Below are 24,185 nucleotides of genomic sequence, written 5' to 3' on the forward strand. Positions count from 1 at the left end.
CTGTGTGTTTTATGCAGCAAATCCAAAAGAAGGCCCTATACAGATACTTTTCTTCTATAAATATTTTACTATTCCACAAAACCAGTACCCCCTTAATCATCTTCAGCTGATCTATAATGTAGCAAAATCAATCCCCTTATTTACCCTTTAGCACTTTAGACATGCAATGCCTTATTTATATACCTGTCAGTTTCACACAACTCATGGCAACCAATTTGATTCAAACTTGCACTGGAAAAATGACAGTGGTAAACTAAAGTTTTGATTTGATTGGTTTACATGAGTTGTCTGAGATAGTTTTTTCCTCAGACACTGTCATAAATGAGGTCTATTTTTATTATCATCTCATATTTTACATTTAAAAAGCCTTCCATTTATATGTCTGTATGTGTTCTCTTTAGGTATTTCAGAGACGTCAGAATGGGTTGACAGATTTCTTCCGAAAGTGGTCTGACTACCGAGTCGGCTTTGGAAACCTGGAAGATGAGTTTTGGCTGGGTAAGTAAATTAAACTTGACGAGTGATAACTACGTCCTATAATTTTTGTGGCCAAAACTTTATATACTGAAGAGGACCGTATGATCAAATTGAAAAAAAAAATATCACTATCTGAAATATATCTCATTTTAACCTGGGCTGCCTGATGTCTACCCTGCTTTCCCTATGTGAATGATACAATGGCACAATTCCACATTTATCCAGACATTGAAAAGATCATTTACTTCCTAGTATACTTCATCTATTTTCTTTTAAGGAGTGCTAGTGTTGCATTGTCCTAACATTGTGAACTGATCCATCTTCTGATATGCAAAGGGGCTAGAGAAGACATTGTAGAGCAGTTCTTTAACTTGTTTTCTGTATTTGTATAGGAAAGCAAGGCATTTATGACATTTCTTATTAAAAATGTTTTATACTGATCTTAAAGCTTTAATACTTTCTAAGTCACTGGCCTGGAATAAGTATCCAGATCAGATGTTCCTACATTCCTCTGACTTTACCAGCTCCCTGCTTGTTCTATGTCATTGACTCTAGAAATGTTGATTAGTTGTAGTATTTTCAGATGGAGACCAGTAACAGAAGCTTCCACATTTCTCTTGGTACAGCTGTCCTTTAACAATGTGACCTAAGCAGTGGATGTTGGTAGCTAGATACCAGTAGTAGAAGATGCTGATGGAACACTCACCACTGAAGACAGGGAATATGATGTATATATATATTTCGTATTTAAATTTGAGGTAGATGGATACATGTAGAGAGTAGAGATGAGACGATCAAATCAAATGTATTCTGTTAATCATCCACTGATCCACGTATCCTGATGCAATGCATTTTACTGAATATTTGCACAATTGCCAGCTGGAAGAAAACTGGTAAAAGAGTCACTTCCTAGTTCCACACTTTGTCCCATGTCCCACACCCTCTGTATTTATAAAGACTGATGCTTCCTCTTGTTCACCATGACAGCAATTGCAATAAGTTCATAATATGGGAAAAGAGTATCATGATAATAGGTTTGCTTCCTAAGGCAATGCATCCAAGTGTACAATATTAAAAGAAGAGATAAATAAATAGAGATAAATTGACTGCAAGCCAGTGAGTGTGGAGCACAAGATCAAGTTCACCTTTCCCTGTAGTCCTCCACATGCACAGCCATGTTGTTGGGGACACCTGTATGCTTTAAACCATTCCTGCCCAACATAGCCTGGTCCCCTTAGGCTGACTGAGGTGCTTTGGGCATGGGATTCTCCCCTGAGCACCATAAAGGAGGCTCCCAGCTGGCCCAACAAGTACCACCAGTAACCTATTTAATACCTTCCACAGGCCTTATGGCAAAGGACACCAGCAGTAGCTTCAAACTGCACCAATTCATTTCAAGAAACATTCCCAATTAAGGTTAGGAGAGGAGTCCACACAACAAAAGCCTTTTAACTTAGAAACACAGTTGATATACATTTATACTGTACATACTTCCAGTCATCCCAGTGATGATGGCACATTCCAGAGAACAGCAGAGATGAGAACCACCTGAGCAGAAGACCATACATTAAGAAGTTTGCCAAAGTTCTATACCCCTTACCAAAGGGATGTGAGTAGTCCCATTAGTCCTGCACCTCTCCCTCCTTGCTTTCCCCCTAGGAGGAAGCTCCCAGAACCTAAAGTGTCAAAGATTAAACCTTTGCTTGTCTTTGCACTGCGTCACATGACCCACTTCCCAGGTGGAATCATGCAACACTATTTATACAGAACCCACTTACCCAAGATGCCCCACACTGGCAGGGCCAGGGCTGGCACTACCACACTTTGTGGTACACACCAATTAACTATTCTGGGTACCTCTAGTGGCTATCTAGGCACTTCCACTGCCTACTCTTCTGTACAGGGTTCCCAACTCTATGTATGCTGATATCTAGTGGCCAATTTTGGGAACTACACCGGGCACTCTTGTGCCCCGACACTACACTTTCACAGTGGACATTGATGCTTAAAGAGACTTTTCACCTTGCCCATTAATGCAAAATGATGGTGCCAATTGTAAGTCCATCCAGAAAGGTATGCTCATCTTCTTTCCATCGCCACTTCTCTGCAATATTAGGGCCTGCTCACTACTGCTCTAACTGAGTGGGAATTTCAGGTATGGGTTTTCATTTGATCTCTTACCATGGGACAGTGTTTGAATCTGAACACACAACCAGGCCCAAACACTGTCACAGGTTGGGCAGTGATGTCATATAACACCTTATGACACTGAATCTTACTAATGATGTACTACTGAATAGTAGTACCCCAAGTCATAATCAAAAATGCCAGTGGTGTACCGCGCTCTAATATATTCTACCTTATGTGATATAGTGAATTCATAAGTGTACCACCAATAATCAAAATAATTACATCAATTAGTTATACTTAAATATATGATTTGTGTAAATTGAATTAATTTATCAATGTGAAAAAACGAAAAATGAAGAGTATAAGTAAAAATAAAAATAAAAAAAAAAAAAATAAAATAAAAATTAAAAAATAAAAAATATCAAAAATATTTGCAGTGGGAATGACAGTTCCTTCTGTATAAATGAGATGGTTTTAATATTCAGTCTGGATAGTGTGATGAGTCTGTGTCCACTGTGTGAACCTCTCTCTCCTCTCTCCTCTCCTCTCTCCTCAGCACAGCCTTCTCAGTGAGACTTTCTCCACTGGCTGCTTGGCTTAGTCCTCTATATATGGAACATACAGAGAAGGGAAAAGAAACATAGTGTCTTATCTGGGATTTCAATTGTTTATTATGCTTAGATTTCCCACTCACATTTTCAAAGACAAAGTAGCGCTTTACATGAAATGTATCCAGATCGTACTGTGATCAGCCTAGCAGATGTGTCTGCCTTCAATGAGTATACTCGCCGTTCCTCTTTGGATGCGTGATGACGTCACCGCCCCTCCCCTCCCCTACGCGTTACGCTACAGGGACTCGTAGCTTCCTCTGGGGGATGTAGTTTTGCATGCCATCATGCACAGAGACTATTTATATCCTGCCGGCGCCATTTTTGCTATGATTTAGTAGCTGCACTTAATTACCCCTCCATTTTTCCGGTGTTTAGACTATATCTCAATATTAAACATTATATATATAATTACCGCTTTATCGTGCGGATTCAAAGTGCGCATCAGCATCCTACGGCTTTTATCTCAATGTTAGCATGCACACCTTTCACAATTTGGATTTCAATTTTATACTTTATCATCAACATTAGGGTTACCATGAATATAATCAACATATCAATATTACTCCCAATTTTCATACTACATCTATATATTATACATTTTAATTCATTTTTAAAAATAAACATATATTATTAATTTACATATATTATTAGATAAGCCGTACTTCATTAAACATACCCTAAATACAATTTAATATAATATTAAACTTTATAAAAATCAATACATTAAAATAATAGATGGAAAAGAGTTAAAATAGAATAAATAAAATTAAAAATAATAATAAAAATAATAATAAAAATAATAATAATAAAAATAATAGATGGAAAAGAGTTAAAATAGGATAAATAAAGAAAAAAAAAAATAAATAAATAAATAAATAAATAAAATAAAAAAAAAATAAAAAAAATAAATAAAAAAATATAAAAAAAATAAACATAAAAAAAAAATAAAAAAATATAAAAAAATATATAAAAAATAAAAAAATATATAAAAAAAAATAAATAAAAAAAATATAAAAAATATATATTATATTTTTTTTTCTTTTTTTTTCTTTTTTTTCTTTTTTTTTTTTTTTTATATTTTTTTTTTCTTTTTTTTTTTTCTTTATTTATCCTATTTTAACTCTTTTCCATCTATTATTTTTATTATTATTATTTTTATTATTATTTTTATTATTATTTTTATTATTATTTATTCTATTTTAACTCTTTTCCATCTATTATTTTAATGTATTGATTTTTATAAAGTTTAATATTATATTAAATTGTATTTAGGGTATGTTTAATGAAGTACGGCTTATCTAATAATATATGTAAATTAATAATATATGTTTATTTTTAAAAATGAATTAAAATGTATAATATATAGATGTAGTATGAAAATTGGGAGTAATATTGATATGTTGATTATATTCATGGTAACCCTAATGTTGATGATAAAGTATAAAATTGAAATCCAAATTGTGAAAGGTGTGCATGCTAACATTGAGATAAAAGCCGTAGGATGCTGATGCGCACTTTGAATCCGCACGATAAAGCGGTAATTATATATATAATGTTTAATATTGAGATATAGTCTAAACTCCGGAAAAATGGAGGGGTAATGAAGTGCAGCTACTAAATCATAGCAAAAATGGCGCCGGCAGGATATAAATAGTCTCTGTGCATGATGGCATGCAAAACTACATCCCCCAGAGGAAGCTACGAGTCCCTGTAGCGTAACGCGTAGGGGAGGGGCGGTGACGTCATCACGCATCCAAAGAGGAACGGCGAGTATACTCATTGAAGGCAGACACATCTGCTAGGCTGATCACAGTACGATCTGGATACATTTCATGTAAAGCGCTACTTTGTCTTTGAAAATGTGAGTGGGAAATCTAAGCATAATAAACAATTGAAATCCCAGATAAGACACTATGTTTCTTTTCCCTTCTCTGTATGTTCCATATATGGAGGACTAAGCCAAGCAGCCAGTGGAGAAAGTCTCACTGAGAAGGCTGTGCTGAGGAGAGAGGAGAGGAGAGAGGAGAGAGAGGTTCACACAGTGGACACAGACTCATCACACTATCCAGACTGAATATTAAAACCATCTCATTTATACAGAAGGAACTGTCATTCCCACTGCAAATATTTTTGATATTTTTTATTTTTTATTTTTTATTTTTTATTTTATTTTTTATTTTTTTATTTTTATTTTTACTTATACTCTTCATTTTTCGTTTTTTCACATTGATAAATTAATTCAATTTACACAAATCATATATTTAAGTATAACTAATTGATGTAATTATTTTGATTATTGGTGGTACACTTATGAATTCACTATATCACATAAGGTAGAATATATTAGAGCGCGGTACACCACTGGCATTTTTGATTAACACTTATACACCTAGAGAGGGTGCGATCAGTACCTGGCGATCTAATATTTAATTAAGAGTAATTTTAGCACGTAATTAATTAATTAATTCGTAATTAATTGGTAATATTTTATTATTTATATATTTTTCACATATTTTTTACTATTGCTTATGCATGATATTAATTAACAATAGAGTTTATATATAGAAAGAAAACTCCTAGTGGCTCACAAGTAAACATCCAATTTTATTTAAAGTACCCCAAGTCATATAATCACTCAGACTCGCTTGATATACCGATCAGGGCAAACCATGAATACCTGCACCTTTTTCTTAGTTCATGTATTTTTTATGTACCCAACAGAACTCTGGCATACTACCTTGAGTGCAGTGCTGCCTGTATTGCTCTGCTCCTGCCTACCACAACAGCATTGGCAAGTTGTGCAGTGTCAGTACAGAGGGTGGCACCTTGCTTGCTGTTAAGGTGACATTAGGTGAGAATAGCAATGATGTGTTATAGTATTTGAACACAAATGCCATTTTTCATTGACCTAAAAAACAGTTTCCTCCAAAGTCATGAGAAATGATCTCTAGCTGTTGAATTAAAAAGGAAAGGTGTTCAGCACTTGTGACAAAAATCAGTCAGGTACCACATCAGCTATAATTACTTTCTCTTCCTGAAAGGCGACAACAGCTAAGCATAAGACAGCTATTATTAATATGACGATTTGGCAGAGAGATGCTCCCTCGCATCAAAACTAATAACAGTTATACAGTTTTATGATTCCGAGGATTTCAGGGTAAAATTACATTTCTGCTATGATGCATATTTTTTGGGGATTTTATTAATAGGTGCAATTCAATATGTGTGTACAACATGCTACGGCAAAGGACACTTATGCAGAGCTTTGCACTACGTTTTGAAGGACAACCTTTCACTGTCAGTATTTCCACAGGTCTGGACACCCTTAACCAGGTGACGTCCCAGGGCCGCTATGAACTGAGAATTGACTTGCGTGATGGACAGGAAGCTGTGTATGCTTACTATAACAAATTTTATGTGGGCGATCCACGCAGCATGTATAAACTCCGCATTGGCGACTACAATGGAACCTCAGGTACAACCTATATTGTCCTCTACAGTAAAGATTCTTATTTACGAAGGCAAAAAAAGGAATGTGCATTGAGCCACAGCTCCCAATCAGAAACTTCATTATAAATTGCTAAAAGGTAAAAATGGATTAGTAGCTCTGAATAGCTGCAGATCTTTGTTCTCTGATCTGGGTTTTCCTTGCATTACACTGTGCTTTGTGTAGAAACCAATAGCTTGATTATATGGAACACCAGCAATTTGAAATATATAAAAAAAATACCTGTGAAAGTCAAATTATGTAGCATATTGGCAAACATTTTACTATCTTTTCCTCAGGTGATTCCCTTACATATCACCAAGGGCGCCCATTCTCCACCAAGGACAGAGACAATGATGTAGCTGTAACAAACTGTGCATCATCATATAAAGGAGCATGGTGGTATAAGAACTGTCACCGGACTAACCTGAATGGAAAATATGGAGAGACAAGGCACAGCCAGGTGAGAAGTGAGAAAGAATATTTTGGGGGAGATTTACTAAAACTGGAGCTCTCAGAATCTGGTGCAGCTGTGCACGGTAGCCAATCAACTTCTAACTTCAGCTTGTTCAGTTAAGCTTTGACAATAAATCCTGGAAGCTGATTGGTTTCTCTGCAGAGCTGCACCAGATTTTGCACTCTCCAGTTTTTGTAAACCTCCCCTTTGTGTGTTATAAACAAAACTTTCAAGAAGCCTGAAGCTGCAAATTTTAATTTAAAGAGAATAATTTAGAAATGGACATTTGTAAGAATATGAATCTCAACTCTGAAAGCATTTCTTCAGTAATGTGTTGAAGAATTAAAAGTCAGCAGCTACAAAAACTGTAGCAGCTGAATGTCCCACGATCCAGAGCTGTCCTCATATGGCTGGTTTCTTCACCAATCTTTGGTCCCTGGCACTGGCATAGTAACTGTGGGCAGCCAGCTGTGACTGCTTGCAGCTTCACGGATGGCTACCCACTGCGAATGAATGAGCCGCACTGCGCAGGGGTGTATCATGAAACCAGTGGGCCCTAGGCTTCGCACGCTGCTGCAAAAAGTGGCCATAGTTTAAATTGTGCTAAATATTGGGCATGGCTTACAGAGGGTGTGGTTAAATAGAGTTTGATATGACTTACATAGCTGTGGGTAGTATGTGCAGGGGTGCGGAGTGTATGAAGGTGGGTAGTATGTGCAGGGAGAGGAGTGTGGAGTGTATGGCTGTGGATATTATGTGCAGGGAGAGGTGTGCGAAGTGTATGGCGGTGGGTAGTTATTGCAAGGAGAGGAGTGCGAAGTGTATGGTGGTGGGTAGTTATTGCAGGGAGAGGAGTGCGGAGTGTATGGCGGTGGGTAGTATATGCAGGGAGAGGAGTGTGGAGTGTATGGCGGTGGGTAGTTATTGCAGGGAGAGGAGTGTGGAGTGTATGGCGGTGAGTGGTATGTGCAGGGAGAGGAGTGCGGAGTGTATGGCGGTGGGTAGTATGTGCAGGGAGAGGAGTGTGGAGTGTATGGCGGTGGGTAGTATGTGCAGGGAGAAGAGTGTGGAGTGTATGGCGGTGGGTAGTATGTGCAGGGAGAGGAGTGCCGAGTGTATGGCGGTGGGTAGTTATTGAAGGGAGAGGAGTGCCGAGTGTATGGCGGTGGGTAGTTATTGCAGGGAGAGGAGTGCGGAGTTTATGACCATGAGTCGTTTTTGCAGGGAGAGGAGTGTGGAGTTTATGGCGGTGGCTAGGTTTTGCAGGGAGAGGAGTGTGGAGTGTATGGCCGTGGGTAGTTATTGCAGGGAGAGTGGTGTGGTGGTGGGTAGTATGCGCACCTATTACACCCCCCATCCACAGCTCATCTCTCTATACCTAGAACCTCCCCCCCCACCTCACTCCTTTGCAAATAGAACCACCCCTCCCACCCCCACCCCTTCTACTCCTCTTACCCCTCTGCAGCCAGCAGCCTTCTGCCTTCTTGTCCATCCATAGAATCACTGTACTGTATGTTTCAAAGACCCTCTCAAGGCCCGCTTCTCCTTCATACAAAAGCCCACAAGACTCTACTCACAGCTGTCAGCTCCTGTCATACAGATATCATCAGAGGGAGATCAGTGCAGACACTGCAGAGGGAGCGGTACAATTACAGAACAATGCCCTGTGTCTCTCCCTGCAGATAAAAGCTGGCCTAGGAGGGGGGGGGGTATGCCACTGCTGCTGCACTACCTGAATGGTACTACAGTCTTCTGGGACCTGTGACATGTCCCAGAAGGCTGCAGGAGAAAGAGGGGGAGCAAACTTCCACTCAGATTGCCGAGGGGATGATCCAAAAGTGGGGGAGTCAAAACCAGGTAACAGCTCCCCCCAAAAAAATTAAGTGGCAAATGTGAAGGCAGAGGGGAGAGGAGGAGGAAGAGTGAAACTTCCCTTTTTGGGTGAATTTCCACTTTATAATGTCATTCTAGTACAACCTTAACTTATAAAGTTACCTGTTTGTGTCATTCTTTACTTGTATTTTCTATATGTTAAAACAAATATGTCAGCTTAGTATCAGCCTGTATGGTCCCATGGATTCTAACCTGTGTCTGATTACCTATAAAACCGATTAAGATGTTTTGGCTGATTTCCTTTGTAATTGTACTGGCAGTAATATACAAGCTTCTAAATTCATTTTGATTTCCACTTTCATCAAAATGAGTGGCTAAAAGAAGACAATAAAATGTCTTCTCATGATTTTCAAGAATCCACTTCTTTTTGCTTCAATTCCTATCTTCCAATGTGTAGCATTCAAGAAACTCTAATGAACTGTGGGTGATAACAGCAATAAAAGGTAGAAAAGCCAACAGTGGTAAAATATTCTGATTAAAAAAAAACAGCTAGAAGTTTCAGCCGGAAAACTGTATGTGTGAAGGTCAGCAAGTACCAGTTCTCCCGCGACTATAGATAAGTAAATTATCTGCAGCCAAATCAGGATGAGAAAAATGGAAAAGCAGAACCCAGTAAAGACTTTTCAGTTTGGTAAGAAGCCAAAAGAGAAGACAAGAAGGAAAGATTAAAATCTTACTACGTAGCATTGTCTTGGCCTCTCATCATGTTATTTTCTCCCGTATCACAGAGGTGAAATGATATTTGCTTAAGAATCACACTTTACAGTTTGGATATAAATATGCTTTACTCTCGTGTATAAAACTCATCTTAGCACAGATACTTTTCATTAATATTTCATATATTCAAAATCTGTTAATATTTATGAATTGATATTACAGTTCTGAAACAATAATGTGCTAAGGGACCAACTATCTTCATCCCAAGCAAGGCCAAAGTAACACCAGTGATACTTGATTCGGTCATATTGCTAGAGAAACAGTAACTTCTGTAAAATTCTGTATTCAGACAATCTTACTCTGGGCTCCAACAGCAAGCCCAATCTTCACAAATCCTAACACTGCAATTAACAAAAATAATAAAAAAAAAGATTAAAATAAAAGAAAGAAATGTCTTATCTAAGTGTAAGCTATTTGCAAAGTCCCCTGCATGCTGGCAGTGGACAGGCTTTTCTATTCAGACTGTTAATGCTTTTTAAAGAAAACAAACTGTAAATATTTGCACACATTTAATTTTGATGTTCCTTGACTAGGGCACTAGAGATAGCCTAATCAAGACCACCTCCAACACCATTTCACTCTTCCACACCAACCCCCTTTATGCATTACCTTAAATAAAAACATAACACCAAATTGGAGTAAAATGGCCAACATTGCCTTTTATTAACACTTCAAATTTCCAATACACAAAACATTCATTAAGACAGAAACACCTAATCCGAGTTGTTGGTCTTCGAAGGCACCAAAGCTGAACCAAAACCCACCTGCGGAAACCAAACACTAGGCCTCCAGCCGCAACACACCGGCTCGGAGACAACCATACCATCTGCAGTGTAGAGCCACCACCTTCCAATTAAACCTCAGTTAACTAGAATGCCCACGGGCATCCCATACCACCGATGGGTCCCACACCATTATTTTTACCTTCCAAAATCAGTACCACCTCCAAAGACAAACAACCACACCCGAACCGGAATAACCCCCCCCTTCCCGGGAGTGACATAATACCCCACAAAAACAGGGAGGGTGGGAGGGAAGCTCTCTCCTCACACGTCGTAACTTTCGGAGTGAGGACCCTCCCCAAACTCCACACCCCAAGGTGTAGAAAACCCCACCTACACCCCCAGCTACCAATCAAGAAATATCCATCCCTACAACCCCGCCTATAGCTATCTTAAGCCTATCATGTCTTTTCTTAACCACTCTAGACCCAGTCATGTCTACCCTGCACTATTTCTTTCCTTCTCTTTCCGCTACGGGGATTTCTGGAATGTGTTTAGCTAATTTAAACTGAAAATTCAATTGGGCGTTAACTTGTCTTCATCATGGAGGTAGCATATCCACAATGTCTCTTCTCTACACATTATTCTTTGTTCGTATCTACTTCCTTCTTGGTCTTCCCTTCTATGCTTGTAGGCAGGTGCAGTCTCCACTGTTGGTGGTGCTCCTGAGCTGTACCCCAGCCTGGAGAAGGAGTCAAGGGAAACATGGTCCCTCTGTGGTTTCCTGGGTCAATGGGGCAGTGTTCCAGTTGGTTACACTACAGCCATGTGACCCTTGGTGGCCATCTTGAGGGAGCAGGGTCTATTTAAATCCTTGCCTCCTGGGTTTTGAGGAGCTGCTAGCGTAGGGATGGAGACCCCACTTGCTAGGGAAAACACTTAGAGGTAGGGAAAGGAGGGACTTGTTGTTCAGTAAGAAGCTATCCTGCTTGGGGCTGGACCACCCAGGCTGCATTTCCACCCATGCTGATGGCATCTCTTCTAAGCCACATCTTTATATTGAACTGAATTGTGAGTTATTGCCTAAGTGGCACCCTTCCGTTAGGGTGTTTGTACTGTTGACATTCTGCTTAATACAAATTTCAAGTTCACAGCAGCCTGTCTCTGTGTGTTCACTAAGACCACTCCACGCTGGACATCTCCACAGGCTTCTCTTTCAACAGCTTGTCAACAGGTCTCTTTTGGCCTTTATCTATGCTGTTTTCTTTTGGGGGGGTGCAATCACATGCTTGGCTTGTGGTACCGGATTTGTTGGCCTATTCAGTGCAATTTTGTTCTTTGCTCATTTTTTTATTGCTGGCTAGATGGTTGATGCCCATAGTGTAACACTAGAGATCACTTCTGGTGTTCTTGATGTAAACCATCGACTTAAGATGCCATGCAAAATATATCTGACAGTAATGTGAAGGATCATCCATTTTTATTCCTGTTGATCTTTCATGATCTCCAGATTATTTTATGTTGGGCAACAACTGCTCTAGCCTTCTGATTTATCTCAATTTCTTATTCTGCTGCAAGCAATCCACCTTTGGGCAAGTGGTCAATTGTGCAAGGCATCCCTAAGGTTCTTTCAATATTATTGCTACTGCAGCTAATGTAACTGCCTTTACAAATCCTTATATAACATATCTTTAGAAATTCAATGATAGCAATAATATCTACTGGCAAAAGTATACCTGTTTGATGAAAGGGGTTGAATACAAAAGCACTAATGATTTAAATGCCTTTTGCCACACATATGGCAATACTATGATGTTTAGTGTTATGTATAATATAAAAGAGAACAACATTCAGAGTAGAGCAATGAAGAGTACCATTCTTACTGCACAATGTATAGAATGGAGCAGTCAAGTGTATGCCACTTACAGCACAGTGTATTGAGAAAACACCCTGTCATGCCCTCCAATACTCTCAGCACACCCCCAATTCAAACTTATACTATCATCACATCCTACTCTGCACCCCTATACATTCAGCACACCACACACACTAATACACGCATACACCATTCACATTTTACCCCCCCCCCCCCCCCGTGCGTCTATAAGTGAATTAACAGCATATCAATTACCTTGCTGCAGGCTAATCTACATATCCTGGCCAACAGCTTTTGTTTTCACCTGGATTTTTTAAGAGGAGCTTAATATACAAGCACCCATTCCCTGCTCATTGCATCCCTGTCCCACCCAGTTCAGACAATGCTCATACCGAACTTTGTCATGTGAGAGGGTGGGGTTGGGACCATATTACACTCTTAACTACCTTTTTATTTAATGAAACTATGCAAAAATGTATAATAATCTACTGACTCTATGCAGTGTTAGGAGATTAGTTGCAGATGCAAAGTATGCAGTTAATTTTTCTTTTTGTAATAAAATAGGTCTATGAGGATGAGTACAGCAGCCCTTATGACATCTGCCATGGTTGGCAAATTTCTGTTAAGGGCTTAAATTGAACAGAATCACTGACAATCCTTCACAAATGATTTTTCAGGAAGCTGGCATATGCAGATTATTACTAATGATTAGAGATGAGAGAATTCTGGAAAATGTGCTCTGCCAGCAACTCTTATTTTGCTGGGTTATACGTTTGCCAGTCCTGATGTTTTATCATTTTTGCAAATTTTCTTTAAAATACTTTCCCCACTCTTTGGTGTTAACCGTCAAAAGGATTTTTCTCCTTCACATACTTGCTCCGACATCCAAGACTTCAGTATTAACCACTGGTTAAAAAAAACAAAAAACATCACTTTGTCTGTTCAAAGCCTGCGTAAAGCCGCACCTCCACCAGTCCATTGATACTCACTTTTCCAGTGTAACAAGACCCCCAAAGTAGCTGCTAAACTTTAACATGCTCTCCTAGCCCTCCTTTTAGTGACTTGGTCTACAGGTGCACCCAGCAACATAGAGACTCACCGTTATATTTGCTCAGAAAGGAAAATTTGCAATAGTGTAGGAGGAAAAGCTGCAAATGAAGGCTGATACTATCATTATAATCTGATATTCCTTTAGATGGTGCTTTGATGCTTTTTTTTTTTTTTTTATAAAAAAGGATTTCACATTAGCATGAGCGTGGTTCTAGATGGAAGTTGGTTGATTTGCTTACACCCACTCACTTATGAGTGAATATTCACATAGATGTGGATTCTGATGAAGCAGTCCAGAGACAAAGGCCAGCAGTCTTCTTGCTCAAAAATACTTTATTGTTACCATTGGTAGTCAGTGGTCTTCTTTAAAAATACTGGCAAAGGGAACAGAATTCATCAGTTTTCTGATCCAAGAAACATAACAACAATCCTGGAAGTCAGGAACAAGAAGCCAGTTGGTTTCCTTCACACAGCAGCAATAAATTGCAGAAGGTTCCTCCAACAGGGAAATGTCCTTTGCAGTTTGCCAGTACTACAGGCTTCCCCTTCTTGTCCAATGTGGTGATGCAATACTCAGAGTCATTTTTTCCAGAACTTCAAATAGCGACTCTATCCTTGAAAATGTGCCTATCATAGCCCTAGGTGGATTAGTAACTGTAAAACTTGTCAGCAGATGGCATTCCTTTGGATCTACAGGACCCAGCACTCCTAAGTAGTCTAATGCTGCATCCTCACACCACTTTTTTCAATGTAGCTCTATTTCATTATTAAGCTCCTCCAGTACATGTGGATATTGCATTCCATATTCCTGTTCCACTCTTTTGATTACAATTCTCTGTGATCTTTGCTAGCAACTAAAATTTAAAATTTGCATCCTGCTTAGTGCATTAAAGGGACTCTACCGAAGTTAAGTGCCACTTGAAGGGATAGTACTGGGGTTCTGGGTTAACTTCTGAGTAGCAGGCCTGCCAGCACTGATTGCCATATTACTGTATGTGTTGTTTTCTTTCTATAAAGTTGCTAAGAGTAATATTTGTCATTACGTACACACATTCGCTTTATGCTGTTTTACCAAGCTCATAGCCAAGTTTAATATAAAGAAAATATCAGTTCACTCTAATCTGTGTGTGAGTCTATTTTCTGGTGATAATTTACTCAGAAGAGTACTGTGGTGTCAGCTTTCAGATTTTCAGATTTCAGGTTGGGCTTTCAGAGAGGGGTCCAGAGAGACAGGGAACCCGAAAATAACTCAGCGACTCCTATGGGGGTAGTGCTACACCTATAAAACTCTGCCTCTTCAATTTTAGATGAGTGTGGTCCTGGGTCAGTGAAAGTCAAGGTTGAAATCAATGTGTCTTTGAGGTCTGGTGTCAGGGCAGCAGTGGTAGGAACATCCTCATCCTCCACCTCATCCTACCTGTCTTGCCACATTTTCTCTAGGGACGCTGCATCAATAGTATCTTTCTCCTCTTAGAGTCCCCTAGGGTCTCTAGCAGGGCAAGCTGGGTAGGCTCCACAGCAGGCCCAAGGCACTATGGAAACTGAAAACCCCAGATTTCTCATTGGTCTCCATGGCAGATGCTCTCCCAGGTGTACGGCAGCTATCTTACTTCTTTCCTGATGTCAGTAGTTGTAATTGCAGGCCCAAACTGTGGCCGCAAAAGGCCCAAGCATACCCCAGTTGATGTGTAGCAGTTCCATGTCTGCCACTCTCTATGGAAGTGGCAGTCATAGGCTCCTCAGTGGTGTGTAGTGATGTCTAGTCAACTATCAACATGCCTGGGGGCAAATTAGGTTGTAGCACCACTAGCATAAAGTCACAACAGTGGTTCCAAAGGTACCAGGTTTGGATAGCACCCAATTTCTGAGTGTACAGTGTCAGGCTTCTTTCACCTAAGCTGCTAGTTATGCCAAGTGTATTCACATTTATGTCAACAGCTCTGATAAACAATGAACTATAAAAAAGATGACTAACAGTTCTGCCATATTGTTCTCTGGTAAATAGCAGTGCACAGGACAGCTCTAGCAGCAGAGTGCAGTGGCTCCTTCCACTTCTTTCCCGATCACGTAGCTTTCCCAGGTGCAAAGCTTTCCTGCCACTTAGGTCATGCAGTAGCCCTTTGGAGCCACAGAAAAGTTACCCCTACAATCATCATTTAAAAAGATGGAGGTTAGCAATCATCTCAACCTGAAAACACAATAACTCTTTTCTAATGTTAAGCAGCACACTTTCATATGTCCTCTGGGTCCTCAGAGGCATTCCTAAATACCGTTCACCCATTGTCAGTTGCCAGAAAAAAATTCACTGATCTTGTAGTCGGTTGCTAAGTAATACTGCAGAAAAAAACTTGCATCAATCACTTATGAAAGTAGCTGTGAGAATCCTGGACGATGCCCTCCTCCTGTGTAGCATTGATCCCCAGAGGAGCTGCTGGGCACTCCTAGCCATCTGTAGCAGTAGCCCTGAAGGTTTCCCCCTTTCTTCGCCCCTAAGTCAGGCACAAGGTATTTTCCACAGCCAGATACACACAGTCTTTTGCTTGTTGCCTCCAATTACCAGTCTAGGGGATGTTTGTGTTTGGAGTTTTATTTTAGAACTGGGGATAGGGATGGGGAATTGTAGTATGATACTCCAAAATTTGAACTATTCACACTGAGGATATCTAGCTGATCTCTTTTATGAAGTCCTGGCTGAAAGCATATAGCAGCCTTCTCTTTCATTTGTAGCAACAAGTAGTTTAGGAATTAGCAAAGTCCCTTTAGCAGTAGTAGTAGTTGAGGACAGGGCTGAGCTTCTCAGGTACAAGGCTGTTATGGCAGACTGTGGCAGTCCAGAAGTAATAGAACTGAGAAAAGGCATTTGCAGTACCAACAGTTGGACAGGTTTTTTTGAAGCACTAGCCCATGTTCCCTTTTCTCAGTATGGTGCTGATGATCAAGCACACAGAGTCCGCAAGATCTCTCAGTGTTTGTATTCACAAGTCCAAGGACAGAATGTCAACCTCCTTCCAATCTTCCAAGCAACTCTCTCTCTAGTGATACCAGACAGATCTTTGGCAAACAGCTACCCTCAGTCAGTGCACTGAGGAAATAGGGTCACTATTTCTAACTTCAGGCCCTCACGTCACCCACCCAAGGCCTGTATGGCAGCAAGTGCCAGGCGAGGCAAGCCTGCCTCCATCTTGGCTTGGTTCAATCCTCTCCCAGGAAAGGTGCTGAACCCATGTGCTCACAGAACATAAACACCACTCCCAGTATACAATGGGGCCACCTTCCCCTACAATTGGCCAGGACTGTATTCATATTCATGCTGCTCATTTGAGTAGTTCCCTCCCAGGTTTTGTTAGGCTCTCATAGCTTCCTGAAGGCGGGTAGAACTCCATCACAGCACTCAGTTAAGTAGAGAGCCCAATTAGATTTTCTAACTATACAAATCCTAACACTTAATTAGGAGGGTGATACACATCCCAAAGGAAAACTGCCCTACACCTTCACCCAGCAACACACCAACTCACCAGTAGCAACAATCACACTTCAGGCTCATTCTAGTTTTTAAAGATTTTTTTGCTACCATGGAAAAGCCATGGATAGCTGAACAACAGACTGCTTAGAAGATACTCCAGGCAAACAGCTATCTTTCTACTTCCTAGGTCTCCGCCACAGGCCAACTTAGGTTCTCTAGGTTATTTTGACTTCTGCCTGGTGGTCAGTTTAGGACTGTTTAGGCATCTGCCACAGGCCAGTGTAGATTCTGTAGGCCTGGACTAGCTGCTACCTTTTAATTTCTTTGGTCCCTGTCACAGGCCAGTTTGTACCTCTTAAGAAGCAGATTAGGAGATAGGGACTGGACCCATCCCAGACTTCCTCTCCAGGCAACACAGAAATCCTTCTAGGAGGTCTCTCCAAATATTTATCCTCTTCCCCAGCACACATCAATGAAATAATACAGATCAGTACACAGCATAAACCTTCCGGTCCACTAGTCCGTAACTGGACTGCACTAAGCTCCGCCCCACACGTTACGCCACCAACCACGTGGCTTTGTCAGGGATTAACCTGACCGAAAGGTTTATTCTGTGTACTGATCTGTGTTATCCAAGACAATATGAGTGATACTTTGTGTCTGGTTTACATTTAATAAACGTTATTATGCTATGGGAGCCTGTTCTTTTCTCCTTATATGTGGGTATTGAGTGGTGAAGAGATCCTTGTGGTTTATTACATTCCTGGTATTGCCATTATCAGCTTTATGCTGCCATATGGAGTCCATGGATTGGATTACTATGCTTGATTGACCTATATTTATTATATAGGTCCATTCCATGAGGTGAGCAGCCATCTTTACTTGTTGGTGGAGGTGCACTTATTTGTGGTGGAGCACTGCTGTTTGGAGTTGTGAATTAGAATTTTTATTCAAGCACATTTCTATTCAAGCATTATAATAAGTTGGAGTCGTCACAACTAAAAGGACTTTGCATATATATTTTTCACTTTGGACACTTGATATGTTATTTAATGATTTACATATGTTATGAGTTAGCACAACACTATTCTTTATATGTAGTTGTGTTGAGTGTGGGATCACTTGTAAGTGTCATTGCAGCAGCTCACTTAATATTATTAATTATTTTTTATTTATTTTATTTTATTTTTTATATAGATAGCGCACCTTGTTTTTTCTGTATTTATACCTGCCTCTAGGTTCCAACACTGGATGTTGCAATCAAATCCCCTCAATGAAACATACACCATTTCATTTTGTTGGAATGGTACAATTTATTGGCCACAGCTTGGAGGAGATTATTAGTGTTGATGTGTGAAAAAATGATGAAAAAGGTGAAAATATTTTTTTATGAAAAATAATAACAGCCATTGTTTATTCTACAATCTTACGATTAAGTATAAATGTGTGAGTTAGCGAGCGCACCCTATAAAGCTGCTGATGCACAAAAAGGAACCACAAAGCCTTTCTAGGAATATGACATAAAAATGGGATGTGCAGCGCTATACAAATAAAACACACTGTCATAAGTATGACAAAATATGACAAAAAAATAGAAAAAGTCCTATAAACTGAGTGATAAACAGTCCGAGGTAATATGATATCAGTCCAAAAAGGTATATTCCAGTGATGGAGTATAAATGACTTCAATCCAAATGGGTATATTCCAGCATCCTAACATGAAGGTGTAGAAAAATTGCCCACTCACCGGAAGTGCAATTTAATGTGCACATAGAAATTCCATGTAGCCGGAGATCCCGTGAAGGTACAGCCTGATGATAAAGGTGTCCTCTGGTGGTAAATGGGGTGACGGCTGCCAGAGATGATGGTCTGGACCTATATCCCAAATCCTCCAGCCTGGGTGGACTCCTAAAATGCTGGGCTGAGATGTGGAGGCTCAGTGCCAGGTAATAGAGATGAAAACGCTCATGGTGTAGTATTATGAAATGTATTTACTGGGTATAAATCATTATGATAAACAGTAAACGTACAGGGTGATAGTACCTATACAAATATAGTGTGAATGAGCTCTTTGAATGCACTGACCAGTGGATAAAAATGATGGCCACCGGACCTCCTGATCCGGTGGCGTGACGTCAAGGCGTACAGAGGCTCCTCCTAGACGCGCTTCGTGTAATAACACGTCTCCTGTAGGGGTGATGCCATCTTACGATTAAGATCACATTTTTTTCTACTTTAATATACCATGAGGTAAAAACACTGATACACAGATAATTTGTTTTTTATGTGGTAATCTGATCTACACAAGCTAGATAAAGTGAGTACATGAAGCCCTGAGCTAAACTCAGCAATTAACCCAATGGCAGTATATAACCACAATGTAAGGCATGGGTTGCTATTCAGAATGATATGTCTTCAGACAGCAGTAATGGTTTTAACACAGATAGACACACCCTCAATTAGAGAGAACTGTCATTTGCTTTGAATGACTTGGTACTTACTGAAATAACACACAACTATAATAATAAAACTTGAACTAAACATAAAGCTGCAATTATCTATCATCCGATTCTGGTTACAAAGCAGAAACATTTATTTTCTCCATATGAACTTTAAAGTAGAACTCCATCCAAAAGTTTCTTTTTTATGTTTTTGGAGAATCTGTTTGGAATCTGTTGGATTGTTATAGGTGCTTGTACCCAGGGGCGGACTGACAACTCATGGGTCCCCCGGGCAATAGGGGATCATGGGGCCCCTGTGTCCTTGCCTAAACTCAAAAAAAGCCTACGAAAAAGGTACCAGGGGCATCTCATGGGGCCCCCTACTGACCCCGGGCCCTCGGGCAGTGCCCGAGTTTCCAAATGGTCAGTCCGCCCCTGCTTGTACCCACACCAGGGAGTTTTTCTGTTATCTCCTGTTCTGGTATCAGGGTTTATGGCAAGACGAAGTGCATAGAAATCTGTCTAGCATGGACGGTCGGTAATAACAAAAAAAAATCTTCTGGGTTTTAATCTTTTTCAAGGTTTTATTTATCTATTGAGAAATTTACCCTCTAAATCCTTTAGTGACCGGTGGTGATCAGTGTAGTTACGGAAGGGGAACCTCCCCATCATCGCATGATAATAAAAATCTGGCAGAAATTCTAAATCTTCTTTCATTTATCTAATATTAAAACATGTTTTGGTGTAGGCATATGAAAACATGGACAGGCATGCCAATCTCCACTACACAACCTACAATCTCCTGCAGACTATATACAATTCCTGCACCCTATGTGCAGTCTCCCATACACTATGGGATCTATTTATAAAAAATACACTGCATGAATGTTTCAGTATTCACACAGCTGTCACTTATAATCCCAGTAATGTGTACTTTCTATGATCATCAGCTCCTGTTAGTGGCCATAATGCTGTATTTTCCTGATTGCAGTATTTCAGGAAAATACCACATTATGGCCACTAGTTGGAGCTGACGATCGTGGGAATTACACATATTAACCACTATAGCTTTGCAAATGGTGAGGCATTTATACAGCAAATGTTTTATAATAGATCCCTATGAGTAACTCTACAATTAATTTAATTCTAGAGGAAATGCATCAGCATAGCTCACTGGATCTTGATGATTCAAGATTCAGTCCAATGGCAGACATATACAAAAGTGTCAAGTGTCAAACAAAGCTCTTCAAGTGGATCTTAGCTCTCATGTTCCTCCACTATGCCCAGGTGCTGATGCGGCTTGTCTCGCTGGTAAATAATTACAAAAAATTGACGGATTCACTGCACAAGCTGACTGTGGAAAACGTCTTTATTAGTCTAATAAATAGCACAGGATGCAGCTTTGAGGTGTTTCACACCTACAATCACTTTTTCAAAGCTTTTTCAAAAAGCAATTGTAAACCTGAAACACATCAAAGCCGATGCTTGAAAATGTTTGGAGTTAACCAGTTGAATAAAGCCAACCTAAGCATTTTACAACCAGTGGCACAGAATCCACATGTGGCTTATGTCTTCTTTTCATTGCTCTTCTTGCAGGCTCTATGCATATAATCCAGTATAATCATCTGCTGCATTTTAAAACTACACATATACGTGAAAGTTCCAATCATTGCTCTTCAAATTAACATTTCAATATTGCAGACACATGCATCATGCAGTGTGCTACCATCATATAACACCTACACTGTAATATGAGCAACATAAGAAGGCCAACTCTGTCCAAAACTGACATCTTATAACTCTTAGGAGCTCCCATAGAAAGCTTTCTCCACCAGAATTCCCCATCACAGTGACAACTACAAAAAGATACGATATTTACCTGACAAATATAGGTGGTGTACCTCGGTTTACGAATTTAATTCGTTTTGTGAAAAATTTGTAAACCGAAACGTGGTTTCCCATAGGAATGCATTGAATACCAATTAATCCGTTCCGGAGGTCAGAAAAAAAGTTTACAAAAAGTCTTTTATCTGTTCGAAACTCTGTATAAAAGTGCACTTTAAAGGCATAAATACCGTACAGTGAAATGATTAAAAATTAATTCGTAAATGCAGTGAAAACCAGTTACTCAGTTCTGGAGGTCAGAAAAAAGTAAAAAAAAGTTTTATCTGTTCAAAACTCTTTATGAAGATCATTTTAAAGGCATAAAGGGACATGATTAAAAAAAAAATTGCAAATGCATTGAAATCCAATGAATCTGTTCCGGAGGTCAGAAAAAAGTCAAAAAAAGTTTTATCTGTTCAAAACTCTTTATAAAGTGCACTTTAAAGACATAGTACTGTACAGGGACATGATTTGGAAAAAAATTGTAAATGCATTGAAAATCAATTAATCCCTTCGTATTGCGAAAATAATTTGTAAACCGAGGCATTATTTTTAATGGATTTTCATTAAAAAATTACATTAACCGAGGCGTTCATAAACCGAGGTATGCCTGTACTTCTTTATGTAGAACAAAGGCTTTGTGGGAGTTGAAGAGAAACATGTGTGGGAATCTTTCTGCTGGAATCTCTAAGAGGCCTAAGAAGCCAGGATGCAATAAACTCATTGGTGCCCACCCAAATAGGAAACATACCTTTTTAGACAGACATTGCTAACGCATGCCAGTGTAGCACCCTCCTAGTTAGGGTGTTGCTAAGTTAAGTAAATTTAGCTTTTGGCTTCACTGTAGCCAGCAGAGCAGGTTGATTGTTTTAGCTGTTCCGTGTTTCACAGGCTGCCAGTTTGGTTGCTTCTCCCTGCATTCCAGAACTCTCTGGGTTGTTCTGGAACATAGGAGTGGAGTATCCAAATGGGCAGCGTGAACATTTGTTCTGTCTCAGCCAATCCCTGGTCAGGAGAGTGACCAGCAAGGGTCTGAGGTGAGCATAAATAAGCTGGGGCCTGGAACAGCAGGGTCCTTGCCTGGAGGGGCTGTCTGTCCTCCTGGGCCATTCAAAGGAGCCTGCAGGAGGTTCAACATGGTCCCAGTTCAGGGAGAGCTAGAGGGTTGGCTGCTAAAGCTAGAAGAACAGTCTGGAGTGAAGCCTACTGAGCATCTGGCCGGGAGGCTCACAGTACAGGGTCTCGCTGATACTGAAAGGAAACATCCATGTATGCAGGGACACAAGGGGTAAAGGCCAGAAGAGGTTCTGGAGGGACTTTTGCTGTTTTAACCTCTTTGGTAAGAGATTGTTGCAGAGCTTGCTGGCTCAGGGCTGTTTCCGGTGTGAGATCTTGCTGAAGCTGTATGTCCACACCCTCTTATATTAGAGGCCTAATTTGAAGAAATTAGTTCTACTAGAGGGTATCCTCAGTTCAAGTTGCACTCATTTTAGAACATCCCAAATCTCACCCTATTCCCCATTCCAGATCTTCAAAGCAAACAAAAGAAATGTCGCCCTGTTTATTGAGCGGAGAGCATTTGCTGTGTGCCTGGTTGCCATGAACCCAATAGGTAATATACCTGGGACAAGCATCAGGACCAGCCTGGGGTCTACTCTACATGAGTATACGTTTACAACTATATTTGTTATTAGGTTCTAACGAATGGTAAACATATAAATAAGCAGGTATAAGTGATACTGACAGTTTTAATTTCCCCCATATTTCTGCAAAAAGTGGCAGATTAAAGGGCTGAACTGTTGCTATTTTGGTTAAATGCATCAGAGTCAAAGGGACAGCAATATTAAGATGGTTTATAGTAGCTTTAAATGGTGCAATATGCTGAGGATTATGGAAGCTCTTTTCAACTATCCTTTCAACTATACTGGACCTGTCCTTGTGCCAAGAAACAGTCACTCATTTGCCTCATTATTTTTCTTTTTTTTTCTCTACACTTTTTTTTTTAACTTATTTTAAAATGAACTAAGAGATAGTACGACCCCTCATCCTAAGAAATACTGTAATTTAAAAAAGGGTAAACTTTTATTTCAATCAAATTTCATTTACTAATAAGCAGAATTGAGAGTCCTCACTTCTTGAAAGGTAAAATAGGTAATTTTGTGGCAAAAACAAAATTTGCCTAAATCACTATTTATTTCTATTACTAAGTCATCATATTCAAAGGGGTTGTTTTACATACATACTCACCTAGCTGGAAGAAGCATCCAGCTAATGCTGCATCTGTTTCTGCTGTCCTACGCTGAGAACCGAGCAAAGACCACTGAATGCTCAATTCTCAGTCTTCAGTGCGCAAACAGCCAGTGACTGTCAGTCACTGGCTCTCTGCTCTGACCCTCCAGCACTCACTGGAGCGCTGAGCTGTGGAGAGGTTGGGAGCAGGGGCGGACTGACCATTTGGCACTGCCCGAGGACCCGGGGTCAGTAGGGGGCCCCATGAGATGCCCCTGGTACCTTTTTCATAGGCTTTTTTGAGTTTGGGCAAGGACACAGGGGCCCCATGATCCCCTATTGCCCGGGGGCCCCATGAGTTGTCAGTCCGCCTCTGGTTGGGAGCAACTGGCTCAGACTCTCTGGGGCCCACTGAGAGGCTGAGCCAGCTGCCGGGTCAGGCATCTGGGGGGATCTCCACTGTAAAGCCGGGATCTTTCCTCTGCCTGGATCGGCTGAGTGACATCAGCGGGTGTTAGCCCGCTGTCAGCTGAAAATGGGTAACAGCAGTGCAGAACAAAGTGCAGTAAGATTTGTATCACTGTGTAGACATGTACGTCTCAATAGAAGGTGAATCTAAAACAGCATGTGAAGTACTGTATCTAAGTTTCATCCAGCAGACAGCAAATATTCATGTCATCAACATAAGCTATAAAGAAAAACAGTGCCATTGGGGAAACATCTTCATATCGAACTAAAAGTACTAAAC

The 24,185-nt window shown here is 40.1% G+C and overlaps 1 protein-coding gene across 2 annotated transcripts in view; it reads left to right on the forward strand.

Moving 5' to 3' along the window:
* TNR (tenascin R) overlaps nucleotides 1-24,185 on the forward strand; it is a 667,948-nt gene that overhangs the window by 638,195 nt on the left and 5,568 nt on the right. For both annotated transcript variants that reach the window (XM_089676333.1, XM_089676334.1), the window contains exons 20-22: nucleotides 402-498; nucleotides 6,532-6,693; nucleotides 7,005-7,168. In XM_089676333.1, the coding sequence (XP_089532459.1) occupies nucleotides 402-498; nucleotides 6,532-6,693; nucleotides 7,005-7,168 (423 nt within the window). The remainder of the gene's footprint in view (nucleotides 1-401; nucleotides 499-6,531; nucleotides 6,694-7,004; nucleotides 7,169-24,185) is intronic.

Source organism: Staurois parvus, unplaced genomic scaffold (assembly GCF_062004578.1).
Source record: "Staurois parvus isolate SC_StPar_1 unplaced genomic scaffold, SC_StPar_1.0 ptg000166l, whole genome shotgun sequence".
NCBI lineage: Eukaryota > Metazoa > Chordata > Amphibia > Anura > Ranidae > Staurois > Staurois parvus.